At 42.1% G+C, this 17,090-nt stretch overlaps 2 protein-coding genes across 6 annotated transcripts in view; one reads left to right on the forward strand and one right to left on the reverse strand.

Moving 5' to 3' along the window:
• LOC109528672 (protein FAM184A-like) overlaps nucleotides 1–10,871 on the forward strand; it is a 34,611-nt gene extending 23,740 nt beyond the window's left edge. For 2 of the 5 annotated variants that reach the window (XM_019891566.1, XM_019891568.1), the window contains 8 exons: nucleotides 488–585; nucleotides 1,922–2,075; nucleotides 2,521–2,648; nucleotides 2,738–2,922; nucleotides 3,319–3,465; nucleotides 3,569–3,686; nucleotides 3,789–3,893; nucleotides 5,022–6,317. In XM_019891566.1, the coding sequence (XP_019747125.1) occupies nucleotides 488–585; nucleotides 1,922–2,075; nucleotides 2,521–2,648; nucleotides 2,738–2,922; nucleotides 3,319–3,465; nucleotides 3,569–3,686; nucleotides 3,789–3,893; nucleotides 5,022–5,351 (1,265 nt within the window). In that variant the 3' untranslated portion in view covers nucleotides 5,352–6,317. Of the gene's footprint in view, nucleotides 1–487; nucleotides 586–1,921; nucleotides 2,076–2,520; nucleotides 2,649–2,737; nucleotides 2,923–3,318; nucleotides 3,466–3,568; nucleotides 3,687–3,788; nucleotides 3,894–5,021; nucleotides 6,318–7,808; nucleotides 8,632–10,579 lie in introns of those variants that run through there. The other 3 variants (XM_019891567.1, XM_019891569.1, XM_019891571.1) reach the window with 3 other exon arrangements.
• A 1,330-nt stretch (nucleotides 10,872–12,201) lies between these two features.
• pln2 (phospholamban 2) lies at nucleotides 12,202–16,705 on the reverse strand. Its single transcript, XM_019891603.1, has 2 exons — nucleotides 16,571–16,705; nucleotides 12,202–12,863 (listed from the first exon to the last, which is right to left on the reverse strand). The coding sequence occupies exon 2, from the start codon at nucleotides 12,704–12,706 to the stop codon at nucleotides 12,545–12,547; it is 162 nt and encodes a 53-aa protein (XP_019747162.1). The 5' UTR covers nucleotides 12,707–12,863; nucleotides 16,571–16,705; the 3' UTR covers nucleotides 12,202–12,544.
• Nucleotides 16,706–17,090: the final 385 nt, after the last annotated feature.

The following is a 17,090-nucleotide window of genomic DNA, read 5'->3' on the forward strand; positions in this document are numbered from 1 at the left end:
GGGGGGGTCTTCCGAAACACAGAAAAATAATCGATGAATTTGCAAATCCACAGGTACCGAACTGGTTTGACTGTGAATTTAAGTTCTAATATCACCATTCGCCACTAGATGGGAGACATGTCTGAGTTGAACTGATAGGAAGGAAGTACGTGGTCCTACGTGGGCCTCCCCCAGTAGCAGTGATGAAAAATCGTGGCCCTCTTCAGCATTCAAATTGCCCATCATAGTTCTGTCTTGGTTCTTGCCGTTTCACTGCATTTCTCCATAATCGTGTCTTTTATTTAGTTTTAAACTCCAGTTTAATTTGTAATATCCAGAAAATATCACAGGTGTAATTGTATTAATGTATATGTATATTTGTAGACATACGGTACCTTTAATAAGGTTCTCTTGCAGGGGTTCTGGTGCTTCTGATCTGCTGATGCCATGCATGTCCTGATTAGTGTATGAACGTGTGATTGTTTACCGCCATGTTTATGTTTCCAAGAGATGCAGAGAGAACATCAGAGGAGGGAACATCGACTACAAGAGGCTCACTGTTGCGCACTGAGCACTATGGAGGAGGCTCGGCAGCACCAGATCCGGGTACAATACATATGCACACTACAAAAGGGGCAAAGAGCATGTCTGAGGTCTAAAGTAGTGCAGTTGTTTTTAATCACCGCAGTCATTTAAACTTTGTGAAATGGCAAACCTTAGGATAAATAGGCACTTGCCCCCCTCGCATCTTTTTAAAGCATGTGGATCCTGGATATAATGATCAGTATTTGGTTTAGTTGATTTAGCCATAAAAGCTTGGCAATTTGCATATGATATCTGCTGGAATCCACCCAAAATGGCCACTTCAAACCAAAATGTGAGAATTCTTCTTCAATTTTGGGCATGGGTCCTTTGGACATTTTCATGAGTCTGGTTAAGATTGACACACCACCCAATTCCGTGCCAGTCGGTGAAACAAGTGTTAGGGGCTGATGTTTTCAAACTTTCCATTTGGTGCAAATGAGTTTTGGTGGCATTGTATTTGGAATCCCAACATGCATTTTTGTTTGCATCTCTATACACACAGTTGCAAAAATCAGCGGTACGTTTTTGGACAAATTTTGGTTCCCAAAATCAGAATCATCTTCATCTTTCAGATAAAAAGTGATTAATTCGTCAGCAGTATAAGAATAAACAAAGCATCTGGATAAAGGTGTTGATATAGGAATTGCTTTTGACCAAACTGAAACATACAAGCGCTGAAGCACAACATTATCTCAAGTCATTTCCTCCTCAGAGGAAATTATTGTGTTGAGCAGTTGCTTTTGCCAAGGCTGAACCAAGTTGATCAATTTATACTACAAAAATGTATTTCTTTGTTGAAAGCCAGAGAATCAATTACGAGCCTGTGAGGAAATGACCAACTCTGCAGAGAATGGACAGACTAAGTCAAGTGTTTTTCCGCTTTAATTTTCCTCATTTCTCTGCTAAATGCTTCCAAAAAATTGAAGGAGCCCACTGGCTCATTGTTGGCATCATGACTAATGTGCTACGATAATACAATCCTGGCAGAAACATTTCATGCACAATGAATAATTAATGAGATATTCATTACCCCGTTGAACAAAATGATTTTGAGGGGACGAAAATGATTATTTTGGTTCCTGAGGGCTGAGATAGATGGAAATGGATGTTGTAAAAAATAAAAAAATCGTTGTACTTTGGATTACATTTTCTTACCGTTATGCGCTGCCATTATTTTCCATTTTGTGCTATAAAACAGGAATTTCTGTATTGCTGGACGAATAAAGGCTTATTTTATCTTAGTCTAGCCTCGCCGACTATATTCTTGATCATCTTGTCTATAAGGTTTCTGATGTCATTGGAATGTTTTTCAGTTGCTTTCCACTTTCTTCCTCCTCTCGCTCCTTGTCATTGCCAGGCCCTGGAGGAGCGTCTGAAGCAGGAGCAGAGGGAGGAGGTTCATGCTCTAAAGGAGGCCCACAGGAGGACCTTGGACATCCTCAGACAGCAGTCAGACCAGGAGCTGCAGACGCTGCGATTTGAACTGGAAGACGAGGGCAAAGCCAAACTGGGTAATTGCTACATGTTAACACAGTTTGCGATTTCCCGTCTGCAATGGGTGGACATGGATGGTGATTCCATATGAAATCTGATCCATGCGGCAACATGTTCAGAAGCTCAGTGTTTCCGATGTTCCCTTCTAGATCACGAGCCGGATCCTGCCAGTGTGGATTGTTGAGTGGAATGTATTTCTATATTGTGGAAAACTGCAGTGACTAGAAATCATTTTTATGGGTTTTCACAGTGTGCTGTATAAATATGCTGCTGGATCTGGAGCATACTGTATCCCCTGCTATGGGTTCACTGTATTTGTCAAATCTCATCAACGTGTGACATTGCGCTTCCCTCTTTCAAATAGAAACTTCTGATCTTTCTGGTCGATTCTGATCATAGTGATTCACTTATTGTTTTAAAAGGCGACTAAGGTTTTCTCTTGATGACCACTCTTTGCGGCAGCATCACTCCGTGCTGAGCTAAACCACCTCCACGCGACTGCCATCGAGCATCTAAAGCAGATCCACCTGAAAGAAAATTCGACTGCCAAACGGGAACTGGAGAAGGCCATGGAGCATAGCCGCCAACAAGTAACTTGAAACTCGTGTTTGCTCATTTTTAGGTAGTTTGCAACTTCTGGGAAGTTCAACACGATTTTCCCGCCCTCCGTGTTGTGCAGGAGCAAGAGCTGCTGGTTCGTATCTCAGACTTGCAGGCGGATGTGTGTTCCCGAAACAACCGCATCACAGATCTGGACCACGAGATCCATTCTTTGAATGAGACCATTGACACCTTGACTCGTGAGCTAGAGTTGAAAGGCAAAGAGTTGCTTCGGGTCCGCAGTGAAGCTAATCATCAGATAAGGTAGCGCATGCTAACTCCTCCAAAAGGCTTCTTTTATCATCTATGAACTGAACAAGTACATAAGATTACTTTGAAGGCCAAAATCAAATTTTTTGACTTCATCTGCTTGGGGCTTTTTTTGAGGTGAGGCATATTAAGCGCGTTTCCATTCGTTTCAATGGGGAAAGTTGTTTTGGTTTGTGAGAATGGTAACCGATCGAAATGAAATTATATCTCAAGGCTTCACGGTATTTGTATATCTCTGTATTAGTATCAAAGTGCTTTCCTGCCTGGACCCTGAGTCTGCCAATAAAGCTGATTGATTGATTGATTGATTGATTGACTGAGCTGTAAGCAGTGTGAGGATCTGTTTTGATGGAGTTCACTTAAATGTTCCATGCGTTTTGGGTTTTGCAGGGCTCATGAGCAAGACTTTGCAAAGAGGCAAGAGAGGGAACTGGGAGAGCTCAGTGTGGTCCATCACAGAGAGACTCATATCATGTTGGCAGACTTCAACAAAGCTCAGGAGGTTCTCAAAGACAAGATTACTGCATTGCAAATAATGTAAGAACCAGAAAGAACACCTCTGCACGTTTCCCCCTTCCTCCCATCATGCTTGCCTCTTGTTTTTTCTCTTTCCTCATTGGTTAAATGTCTCCTTATCCAGTCTGGAGGGGACAGAAGAGAAGTTGAGGAACCGAGAGAGCCGACCCGAAGATCTGCATCTTATCGCAGAGCTCCGTGAGATGGTCACAGAGAGAGAGGCTTTGGTCAAAAAGCTGGTGGTGAGTTAGTTGAATTCTGTTGTGTCCTAATGTTTGTTTTGTGCAAGACACTTTATGTTTCTGGTGTTATATATACTGTATAAAGATATATATTTTAAACAGGATGACAAAAAGTTTTATCAGTTGGAGCTGGTCAACAGAGAGACGGGCTTCAGCAAGGTCTTCAACTCCAGTGCCAATGTTGGGGTCATCAACCCTCTTATCAAGGTCAGTGGGTGTGTCGGACATCATCAGTCTGTGCTAGATGACAAAGTGAGAGATTGTCTGTTCTGCAGTGTATCTGAATGTTTGCGCATGTTTGCAGATGTTGCATGCGTTACAAAACTAATGTGTTGTTTTGTAACCTTGACTGTACAAAGGACCATATTTGGTAGCGTAAGTCGATTGATCCCGTATGTCTTAGACCCACAGACAAGTAGCAAAGAAATCAACGTGTTGTGTGGTCAGTCACATTTGCAATATTATTATCGTTAAATGCTGGCCTTTAAGATACTGTAGTAATTGTTTTGGATTACAGTAATTTCCCACTATTTGTGTGGAATAGGATTAGCACGAGTAATCGATCCCCCCTCCGCCTCCCCCGAAACAAAAAAGTTTATTACCTATGTTAATAATTTAAACTGCAAATATACCACAAAATAATAAAAAATAAAAGTTATCATCAATTATCATTTCAAGCTCGTCTTAATATTAACCTTCAAAATAAATGTCTCACAGATTGTTTGATTTTGAAAATGCACCCGAAAAGACTCCACAACTTCCATCACAACCTGGGCTAAGCTTGGCTCCTTCCTGACGTATGAAACTTCTGTTTCATACATAGCAAGTGTCATCATCAAAAACAAGACTGATGTTTTATTCCTAACCAGCATATTTTTATTGTTATAAAGCACTGTAACATTATACAGTTTGAACATTAACTTTGCTCTTAAATATATTGTCAGAAGAAAAAAACAAAATGAAATCATGATTCACCGTAAAGGGTATTTAAGAATTCTACCAAAGGAAATATTTAAAAACAAATTGTTCTTTAAGAATATTTGCAAATATTTTAGACTTTAAAAAACCGAACTGAACTTAGGCAGTGATTGTATTGACCTACCACGAGGAGGGAGCCTGCGTACCACTAGTCGTAGAGAATCATCCTAGGGTTACTTTTCAGTTGAACTGTCTTCAAGTCCTTAAAAAATGCTCCCTTTTATCGATTTTGTACTACAGGCAGTGTAGAGAAAGAGCGGCATGCTTCATTGGAAAGCCACCTCCATACAAAATTGCTGTCTTGCTTACCATGCAGTATCCCCCCGCACCCCGACACACCTCTCTGTTTGTGTGTAGCCGAAACCAGGCAGCCAATCAGATCAACGCTTGGCCAGCTTTCCTAGCCAGTCAGCTCTCCGATTCGTCAGCCCTCCCGCCGTGAGTCGTGCGAGTGAGGAAGCGGAGGGTCGGGAAGTGGAGGAGGTAGGACCGGGCCCATTTGCGCCTCCCCACTCCCCCCTCCAACGCGCCCTCCCCCGGCTTAAGAAACCTCCGCCCATCCTCCGTCCTCTCCCTCACATCCCTCAGCATCCGCCACCTTTTCCTTCTCATCCCCCGCCAAGTCATGCGCTTGCCCATTCTCCTCATCCTCAGGAGCCGCAGCATCAGGCAAGTTGTAGGAGGTGAGAACTCATGTAACTTGCTGCCTCAGCTGCCTTGCGATGATGCGGCGGCCGCGTTTTGGTGCCCCCGCTCCTGGTCACCAGCCACCTTCCATTTTAGTTTTCTTTTCAACCACCCTCACCCCTTTCATCCATCACTGTGTTACCGTCATCCCCAACCCTTAAACGAGGCCCCCTATGCGGACTCACCTCATTCTTGTCACGTAATTCTTCATTGGGAGGAATCAAAGTTGAAATAAGACAAAAAGGAACTCGCCCTTCTAACAATGGATTTGAAGAGAAATTGTTATCATTTGAGAAAAATCATGACGTTATAGCAACCATTTTTGGAGTCATTATGCTTTTACTTTCTAATTCTGTCCATCAGATGACCATTACAGCTTTTGAGGAACAGGCTTCAAATCCCACTCTCATTTTAGTTGCTAAGAAAAGGAGGCCAAGCTTACAAATCAATTCCAGTAAAAATTCAAATTGAAAGCAACAATAGTGCACAGGCTGCAAATGTCAGACTCAAGATAACGTCTGTAATATGTTTCTCTCAGAGTGGACCTGTGAGCATCCATTATGGAAACTGTGAAGGACAAACTAAAATCTGACTCATCAGGACAAAAATAAATATGAGTAATATTCAGCTACAAAAAACATATAAGCATAAAGAACGTTAAATCTGATAAACTGGCTATAAATTGCACTATTTTGCATCAGTAGGATACCCAGTTGTGTTCATAAATTTACACACCCTGGCAACATTTGTGAAACACTGACGATCATGGAGAAAATGTTTCTTTTATTTAGGATTCCGGGGTCAAGTGAAGCCATATGTTATGTAATTTTGCGTGCCATTTTAAAATTGCAATGACAACTGAGGTCACCCAAATGGTCCTGATCAGACGTTTAGCAACCCTTGAATGTTTGTTCTCCGCACACAGGTTTAAATGGCCTATTAAAGATGCAGTATATGCTTCCATGACTTTTTGATTGTAATTTGGGTTTGTGTATCAAGAGGGTGGCCCGGTTGTCCAGTGGTTAGCGCGTCAACCTCACAGTGCAGAGGTACCGGATTCAATTCCAGCTGCAGCCTCCCTGTGTGGAGTTTGCATGTTCTCCCCGGGCCTGTGTAGGTTTTCTCCGGGTACTCCGGTTTCCTCCCACATTCCAAAAACATGCATGGCAGGCTGATTGAACACTCTAAATTGTCCCTAGGTGTGAGTGTGAGCATGGATCGTTGTTCGTCTCCATGTGCCCTGCGATATGCTGGCAACCGGTTCAGGGTGTCCCCCGCCTACTGCCCGAAGACAGCTGGGATAGGCTCCAGCACCCCCCGCGACCCTTGTGAGGATAAGTGGATCGGAAAATGGATGGCTGGATGGATGTGTATAAAGAGTCAAAACATTTTCTGAACTCTTGAGAAAGCTCTGCACATTTCTCTCAGGACCCTACGAAAAAAAAAGTGAAATTGAATCAAAGTAAATGCCTTTTTTCTAATTAATGCCATACAATTTAGATTCAGAAAATGCTAAGTTTACACTGAATTGTACATTTGTGTTTGAAATAGCCCCACGGAAAATGTTTCTAGACAAGAAAATAGGAAAATAATTTGCTGCTATGCACATGTGAATTAAAAAAAAAGGGAACTGTTGATGCTGCCGGTGCTCAACCTGAATTGTTTTGTGTTTTTTGTGATTGTAAAGTGTCCTTGGGTGTCTTGAAAGGCGCTTATAAATAAAATGTATTATTCTTATTATTCTTATTATTATTATTTAAAAAAACAAAAAGACACCAACTGGTAGTTCGTTATTAAGTAAAATTTCATCCTTAGTAGTCAGAATTGCTCATTGACCAAGCAAAAATATATTTTTTCCAAATAGCTGGACATTCCGTAGAATTTTCAGTAGGATACTCAAATGCTAAAATATTCAATAGCTGCATCACCACAACTCCCCTGTTATATTGTCATAATTTTATTGTTTAATTAAACCCTTGCTTCAGGTCCCGACAAAAAAAAAAAAAAAATGTTCCTCACAATTACAAAGTGCGCACACACACACACACACACACACACACACACACACACACACACAGTTACAAATTTTGCCAGGGTACGTTCACTCAAGAGCACAACTGCACGTGTGGACCTATGAGTCTGTTTATAAATGTGCTTTGGTGGTGTGTCTTTATGGCATGTTTGTGTTGTTCGGTGATCCTGGAGGTAGACTTCCACAGTGTGTGTGTGTGTGTGTGTGTGTGCGTGCGTGCGCGTATGTTTTCATAAAAGAATGCGGTCACATATCAGCTTGGTGCATGCTCTGCATGTAACGCAGTGCTCTGATACGACAACGCTGCCAACGCTACGGCTGATCTGAAGATGTGCGCTCGTGTCTATGTTTGGCAATATTTATCAAACCGACACTGTGTCACCCCTCCCAGTCATTTTAATGGATGTTTTTATTCCCTCCTGTAGCCTTCATGAGGCAAATGCAGCGGCGTCAGACCACAAAGCAATGGAGACAGGGAAAAGCAAAGATTACACTGCAAAAAAAGAGGCACTGTATGCTCACCACTTCTCTTTCTGATGGCCAAATGCAATTCTGTTAAACGGAGATGCAATGGGACATGACTAAATTTGGACAACGATTCAATTGAAGATTTTGCCAGAGTAGCAGAACTGTAATGTAACTTCCAGTCAAGCCTCACAAAAGTTCACGGGACCGGATAAGCTCGACAAGAATATTACTTTCTCCTCATTCTGTTATTAGAGACTGGTTCAGATCCGTTCGGATCAGAAAATACGATCTGTTGGACGCGACGAAATCTGAGGTGTTAAGCAGGAATCTTTTCAGTGCCGCTCTGCCCAATTTTAGTTTGCTGTCTCATTGCATTGACTGCACATTTAGTGCAACCTCTGAGCTCACTGTGAGGCACCTCAGCAATGGGGGGGGAATCATTAACAAAGTGGCATTTTTTTTTTATTTTATATTTTTTACAATTATAATATTTATAGTGTAACAAACTGTTTTTCTATGGTCTGCCAACGGGCCAGAGACATCTAGAGAAGAAGTTCTATCGCTGATAATGTGGATTGCTGTTGACCTTTTATGAAGCGTTTCAGGCTTTAATCGATCAGGTTCCACAGAAGGCACATTGAACTTGTTTGCTATGTGTCTCATGTCTGCACTCCAGGCCATAGAGCATGCGAAAACAGAAACACTCTTATAATGCTGCTGTTGCTCACTTGAAATGTCTTTTTTTTTTTCTTGGTGTATCATCCACTTAAAAAAAAAAAACAACACTTGAAGGTTTGCACTGTTCTTGTGCGTCTTTTCGTGTGCAAGTCCATGACGTCCATAACGGTATCCTGCACAGTTTCCAACGGCATGATCATCATGTACCCGGACGAATCGTTTTATTGTTATTACGGGAAGAGAAGTGAGTCATCGAGAAAGCAGGAAAAGAAAATGACTCCATTTATAATTGGCATCGTTCCATGTGCAAAAGATCACACAGTGGCATATGAACTGAGTGATGTGAATTTTGAGTGCAATCTGGTGGTGAACTTTCAGATTGCAGGAAGAGGATTCACCATCACTGCCGCGCTCCCTCCCAATATCATCAGATCACGTTTTACGTTAAACTTGTTTTGCCTGCACCAGCAACTATCACCTCATCTCCTGTTTCTTCCACACTCGGTTACTCATTGTACCTTGAAGGGTACAATGGCTTGAAACGTGAATCTGCCTGTAACTTTTTGTTCCTATAAAGAGCACCCGAGCGTCCAATAATTAGCCATATCCAGTCTGGGGTGTGGTCATTTTGGTTGCACCTTGAGGGAGAGAAATGGACATTCCCTTTTTCTGACCCCGTACAGCTTCCATCTGGCACTTTTGGGGTTTCCCCTTTCTGTAGCAAAGTAGCAACAAGGCTGAGAGAGATCTGAAAGGTTTCCTCATAAGCTTAAAAAAAAAAAATGGATATGAGAATGTATCTGTTGTGATGGTCCTGGTGTCATTTTGGACATTGAACCAGTCATCCTGAGCATGTTACTTTGCATCGTCATGCTTATCCAATACATTATTTTCGTCTGAACTTTCGGTGCAATCAAGAAAAAAACAACTAATACAGAAGATTGTATTGTATCCTACACCCCAACACTGAACTACAATTGGTTGGTTCCACTTTGCACACTGTGATGACAGCAACTGAGCTGTGACGACATTTCTCATTTGGTTCCTGTGGGATGACTTCTTTGCATCGAATTGCACAGAATTTTTTATTTTCCTTTTCCGCATGGATGGAAAGTTAACCGTTTGTCTTCTGATCATTGTTGACTTTGTTCAAGACCAAGAAGCACATGAAACATTTTTGTACATAAATGTAATCTTCTGTTGTGATGTTCAGATGTTCACAAAACCTCGAAACATACACTGACGTCGAATGTTTTCAGATGTTCACAAAACCTCGAAACATACACTGACTTTACGAGTTAGGAAAGATCAAGTTTCACTGTTACACTTCGGATTTTGTCTTTGGTTTTCAAAATCTTTACTTACCCCAATTTCATTTTCTGCGCTAGCTGACATCCATCGTCTTCCGGCTGAAGGTACTGTCATTGTGATCTAACGTTTCTTCCAACAAGCTAAAGCAGTGACACTTGAAGCGAACATTCCTTCACTTGCCGTTGAATATATACAGTACGCTGTATTTAAACTGTGGGAGCATCCGACGCTGAGTCCCGTGAAAGTCTTTTGAAAATGGAACAGCTGAGGTGCGACTCAAGGAAAATGATCCAACACTGCCACTGGTTGGCCGCCCTTGAACCATTAAGAGCGACTCCTTTGGATAATTGGCGTCTTTTATTTGTGTGGTGTTATATAAAGTGCAGTCCAAGGCTTGCTTCCATTCACTTTCAACTCCTTGTTGTCAAAATGCAAAAATGTTGTAATTCTGGTCATTGTCACTACACAACCCGACATTGGTGCTGATACATCTGCCCAAGTTTGCATTTTGAGCTGAGTTGAAAATGGATCATCCTTGTGACTTATATACGTTTGTTTGTCTCGATGTAAATGTACAACGATTATAACAATGTTTATATTTATATCATTTCTGTTGTATGTTATCAAACAGTAAAACAATGATTGTGACCTTTGGTGTCTTGTTTGGTGTGTTAGATCATTTTGAGGCAAGGAAGAAAATAACCCAAACGCAATTGTGCTGATGTGGTTTCTTTGCTAGGCTAAAGATCAACAGTCAGAACAATTAGGAGAACGTAACAAACAGCAATATACGTTTCTGGCCTGGTAAGTTCTATTGCTTTGCTTGTTATTTCATGTGACTTGAAAGTCACTAGCCTGTTGCTACATAAGCAAAATGGTGTGCCTCCAACAGCGTAAAACAACTTCGAGGTAAGTCAACCGTAGTCATGAAATGATGAAACGTTTTTGCTGTAGATTAATTTATAAACCAGAATTGCCATGCATTTAGGGAATTAATGTTATGCAAATCATGTCCGCCTCACAGCACAAAGGTTTGATTCCGGCTCCAGCCTTCCTGTGTGGAGTTGTATGTCCTCCCCATGCCTGCGTGGTTTTTCTCCGGGTACTCCGGTTTACTCCCACATTCCAAAAACATGCATGGCAGGTTGATAGAACATTCTAAATTGTCCCTAGGTGTGAGTGTGAGCGCAGATGGTTGTTCGTCTCTGAGTGCCCTGCGATTGGCTGGCAAACGGTTCAGGGTGTCCCCCGCCTACTGCCCGAAGACAGCTGGGATAGGCTCCAGCACCCCTGCGACCCTTGTGAGGATAAAGCGGATTAGAAAATGGATGGAAGGATATTGGGCAAATTGCAGCCCTTAATGATTGTATTTAGCAACATGTGTCTTTGTGTACTGGTTAATGGAGGCCGCCATTTTTAGGTCTTCTCGCTCTTGAGAGCGTGCAAATTTGGGAGAATGTGATGTATGTTTGCCGTGAGTAATGCAATAAATAAAACAATGAACCAACTAAGTAGCTTAATAAGCCGAAATGAATCTACCCTCTGCAGTTCCAACCGAAGCAATGTGATCATCCATTTTTAACGGGCTCACTCAAATATATGGCACCCAACTATTTCCACTCATTTTTGTCTGCAAAACATCCATTCATCCATTTTAAGCACCGCTTATCCTGAAGAGGGTCTCGGCAAGATGCTGGAGCCTATCCCAGGTGACTTCGGGCAGAAGGCAAACTACCCCTGAATTGGTCGCCAGTCAGTTGCAGGGCAAATATAGAGACAGACAACCATAAAAACATCCAGATTCTCGATCTTGAGGCAACAAATGTGCTGCATGCACGGCGGCGCAGAGTGAGGGAAGAGGTGGAATTTTACAACACTTCTCTGACAGTGTAGCGTTCACCCATGCATAACAGATGACGTGGCGGACAGAGCAACTGTGTAACACCGGCAAATCCATTGCTGTCTGCAATCTGTCAGCCGACAGACGACAACGGGCAGCGGGTAAATCTCCTGGTGCTTCGATGTCACTTCTGGTCTGCAGCGGATGATCAACATGGCACCGTCTTACACTGATTATTCTGTTTAATACTTATTCCATGAACACAATGATAATCAGAGTACCATATTTTGACCAGTGGTGTGACACTGTATTTTTGCATTCAAAATGGTGGAGTTGAGTTCCTCTTGAAGTAGCTTACATGCATGTGCTGTACTGTATGTCTCTCGGTGAAAACGGCTTAACTCAAATCTTACCTTTTACTGTAACGACCCGATGCTATAAAGGTCATTTCGATTGTCAGGCATGTGTCAAGACGAGGCCGTGGGAATGTCATCTTAGTCGGCAAATGATGTTCTCAATGATTCCATTGTTGCTATGTGTTTATTTAACAGTGTACATCAAGTGATGATTTCTTCTTTCGTTCTCAGGATGGGAGTGTGACATAAAGCATCCCGTGGAAGTCCTGAGTAGCTGTGAGTTTCACACATTGTTTTTTTTTTCTTACAGTTAATGTGCTACATTGTAGGAAATGTGCAAAACGTCCTATACCGCGGGTGGGTGCTTACTGTAGCTCACTCATTCTTCAGCTTAAATAAATTGCACCCAAGTCTGGGACAGACTTGGAGCAGCAGTAGGGAGACATGCAGTCACACATGGAGTGAATCGGTGAAGTGTGAGGGTGCCTCATGGTCCACAGACGCAGCATCAGCTGCTCAGCAGAACGATGATGTAGATGAGAAGCAGGCAGATGAGGATGAGGGTAAAGTTGACAAAGAGCTCCTGCAGGTTCCTCTTGGCCTGCGGAGTCACCTCGATTTGGGATGCACGGCGGATGGCCGACTTGGTGATGTGCTGGACGCGCTCCATGTTTGGGCTGTTGTGGTCTGCTGTGTGGCTGAAGAGAGGCAACAGCGAGGTTGTGGTGGTGCGCTTAGATGAGGGAATCAGGACATGAAGGTAGCGCAGGATTCCTGCTGAGGAGTTCAGGTCCGGGCTGGTTATGCAGCAGAATGCTTTGAATCTTCTGCAGGTGAAAGAAAACAGGAAGAGTCTAATGTTACCAGCCTGATCCGTGTATTATAGCTAATATATAATTATAACTCAAAAATAAATTGAGCAGAAAACGTAAGGCAAAGGTGCACTAGTACAGATTCAGCAAGGGGTTGAGTTGGGACTTGAAAGCGTAACTCTAACTCTTTGCCCCTGAAAGAATGTTACCTTTTACAAGAGGCAGGTCATTTTTAGAGTCACCACGACCATCTAGGCAAGTACCGGTAACTTCTGCCAGTGAGACAGGTCCACTAGCAAATAGCCGGAAAAAAATCTGTTTTGATTCTGAGTCATCCAGGTTGTGGGCATTTGCAATAGTTGAATTGAAGCAACTAGATTTTTCACTGTACCTGCAGTTTTTCAGACAACCATCATCCAATTTCAAACTCAAAGATCCGTAGCAATTGGGCACTACGTGACGAAATTACCAAGACAACCCATGGCTGGAGGCGCATCGTACGGCACTATGGCCTCGGGCACCTGACGCTCGGGCGCAGGAAGCTTCTTCAAGGAAGATGTCGTTAAATCCATCTTTTTTTCCAGTTAACACAGATGGCTAAAGTAAAGCTTCTATTTTCGCCACAGCACCTAGACACAGTAATCCACGCCTTTGTTACATCTCGGGTGGATTACTGTAATGCACTTTATTTTGGAGTCAGCCAGTCCTCCCTCAAGCGCCTGCAATTGCTCCAAAATGCTGCTGCCTCCACTCAATGTCCCTTGCGATCATGCGACCGCCGCTGCGGCACAGCACATGGCGGTGATGATATGAGAACTGGTCGGAGGCGCCAGCTGAGGTCCGATGAGGCGGCATCCCAGACTAGCAGGAGCGGCAGCATCGGATGTCATGACAACAATGTGAAGTCAAAGTCGCCACGGCTGCTTTTACACATTTCCCCAGCATGGTCACGCGCCATAAAAGTCTTGTCACATGCCGAGCTTGATGGGAGATAAATGTGAGCACATGGGGTGCCGTTTTAAATGTCTTTCATCGCGGCTTTGAATCCCTTTTATGATCCGATGAGGGAATTTCCTCTGAACAATGCCAATGTGACAAGGTGACCATGCTTTTGTATTCGTAGCTGCTGCTAACAGTGACCATCTTGCACTTGCGGGTCACCTCTGCCAAGTTCTTTGCTATTTTTACTGGCTAGTGAGCTTTGAGCCATTTTTATGAACCGCTACTGTATTTCGTTATCACTCTGATATGTTTCTTCCCCTCCTGAACTCTTCAGTTCCCGATTATAACTCGGCAGGTTATCGCCTTGTTCCCCACATGATAACTCTTTCAGTCTGCTCACACTTCCGACCTCTGGCCTGGCTTTTGCATTTTTCAAATCACTGGAAAGTAGTATGCACCAAAGTATTGAGACGCTGTACATTACAACTTCAGGGAGTGAAGAACAGATGTTGATAAGAGTCTATGGGAAATATTTTCATCAAGGATCATATCCGAACCAACTAAGCTAGTAACCGAGAAAATCAAACTTGCAAGGTCGAGAGATTCACAATTTACTTCCTTCTAACACTTTTATCACACTTAAGAAAGTCAGCAAATGCTAACTAAAGCCATTGAGCTGTTAAAAAGACTTAAACATGTGATTAAAAACTGAAGAATCCAATCAGTCCAAGCAACTTCAACAAGCGGAATTGCTTAAATTCAGGTAGAACTTGTACTGCAGTGCTGTACCATAACTCGATCACTGAATGTCGTGTCATTTCAGTCCTTAATTAAGGAAGAGATGTATTTTCCTCTCAGTTCACACAGATTTTTATTTTGACTTTGTCATGTCAACCTAGTCAAATGGAATTTTGCATTTCTACATCATCTCTAACATTTGTCGTATATACATCCTACACTGTCAAAGTCAGACCGTCAGCTGTTCCTTTGTGGAACAATGCGCAAGTAATCCTCTGTTTCTCGCTGCTAATGAGTGAAAATAATTCAGGGTAGCCAGTAAAGCCGAGGAGCTTTCGAGGCCACTGCTAAACTTAGCTCCCGTCTAGTCCAAACGGATTTTAAATCTTCATTTTTCACCAAGTCATCTCTGTGTCACCGCTTGCTGTCAGCACTTTAGTTGGCCTTGATACAGCGGGAGCTATCGTTCATGGAAGAACAACGCACTGCGGGACAAGTCTGGCGGGTTTATTGTTTGATCTCAAGCACACATTTTGCAAAAGAATATTTACATTTTTTGTGTTTGTTTATTTTTGCTGAGGAAGAGGTGACAGCTTCCCATTCAGTCAGTGAACACAAACAGCTATTGTTAGCTCCTCTTCACATGGCATCGCTCCAGCGTGGCCGTGCTGCGTCATGTGGCTGCTTGTGAAAGTACAAAAAGTGTTGCGCCGCTTGAAGTGCGCAATCGATGATGCATGATCACACTCTTTTTCCTCAAAGAACTTGAAAAGAGCATAAAGTGAGCCTCCACATCATAATGTGAAGCCGTGATGATGTCCGCTCTCACTTTTAACAGCTGACGGGTGCCGCTGCTTGGCAGCAACATACCTTATCTTCAGACTCATTCATAGTTTCCATCTAACTGGGTTTCAGCTGCTATGGAAACTCTATCCGCATTGCAGAGACGAGTCAAAGTGATGATGGAGAAGTCATAAAGGAAAACATGTTTCTTCTATTATTAAATGATGAAAACTAAGCCTGTTTTCTAAGCCACACTGATAAAAATGGTGTGTTGAATTTACTCAATTTTATTTCATCAAGAGGTTGGGCGAAATAAAATCATTTGGATCCAGATACATTTTTCAAGTAGTCTATACATCCACTTGTAAAAATGTAACTAAACCCAGACGATTCTGTTGTGCGCAGCCACTTGACAAAATAAAATGGAATAAATTCAGCACACCATTTTTTTTTTCAGTGCAACGAGCCGATGTAAATTAGCAATGAATTTTTGCTCCTGGGAGCTTCGGTCCAAAGCCAGAAGCGCACTCACTCGCCAGAGCATCAAGTCTTTAATTTAGGCTTTACCTTAATATTTGATTTTGATTGACAATGTCAGAGATGTATTCTTTTAATCAGTTGTTCATCACTGTGGTTGAAATTTGCACTGCATCCTACACTGAAAAAAGTTTTTGTTGAATTTACTCTGTGTTATTTCATCCAGTGCTCAAAATAAAGTCCTCGGAGGCATTTAAGGAGACTGTACATGTACTTAAAAATATATCTAGATCCAGATGATTTTATTTCGTGCAACCGCTTGATTAAATAAAATTGATTAAATTCAACATAAAATTCAATAAATTCAACATGTGTAGTTAGAGGTGTTTCTAATATTTTTGCTTACCTTGTTTAGCTATAGTGTGAGTGCTATATTGAACGCCTGTACTTTGATATAATACAGTTCCACACCCATGTAAACAAACAAATTAATAAATACACAGTGAATTCATTTTGACTAACTCAACCAAAGCTGAGCATTATTCAAGTTCTCTAACTGCAAAATTTGGGATACGGCTCTTCTATTGAATCTCATTAGTTTGAGTCAGTCTACCTAATGAAGTAATTGAAAAGTTGAAATGAAGTTGTGTAATTCAAAGTCACTCTCCTAGCCCCAAACTAAAACCTCGCCTTCTACACAACAGGCAACAACAAAAAAGAAAAAAAACACTGACACACATTCGTGGTGACGCTCTTGGTTCTATAAGGATGTTGCTACTTACCTTTCAGATGAGAGCAGGTCTGACTGGTGTTTGAAAGACAAAGAAATGTCAGATATTCAAGGCTGTAAACAGGAGAGTGGGAGGGAGGGTAGGAAGGAGAGCGAGCTGGAGAGAGAGAGAAGAGACAGAGCGATAGACAGAGAGAGAGTTATGGATCTTGGAAGCGTGAGACTTACCAGTCCCCAATAATAAAATGTATGTTGTCAGTTTAACTTTTTGGGGTGGGGGACAAAATTACAAAAGGAGTTTGTGTTTGTGTGTGTTCAAACCTCTGGGCTACATCCTCCACTTGGACAAAATCTAAAAAATAAATTAAAAAACAAAACAGGTAAAAGTAAAAACGAAATCGCCTGCTCTGGTCCAGAAATACTAGAAGAATAACGGAGTGATTTGATATTATTTCACACTGACGTATTTCTGTTTTTTTTAAGAGTCGACTGGACGTGAAATGTTAATCTTCTGTCCTCTGTGAAGGCTGGGAAACTGCAGTCTATGATGAAGATGCATTCAGGAAGACAAA

Source organism: Hippocampus comes, unplaced genomic scaffold (assembly GCF_001891065.2).
Source record: "Hippocampus comes isolate QL1 unplaced genomic scaffold, H_comes_QL1_v1.1 scaffold174, whole genome shotgun sequence".
Lineage (NCBI taxonomy): Eukaryota > Metazoa > Chordata > Actinopteri > Syngnathiformes > Syngnathidae > Hippocampus > Hippocampus comes.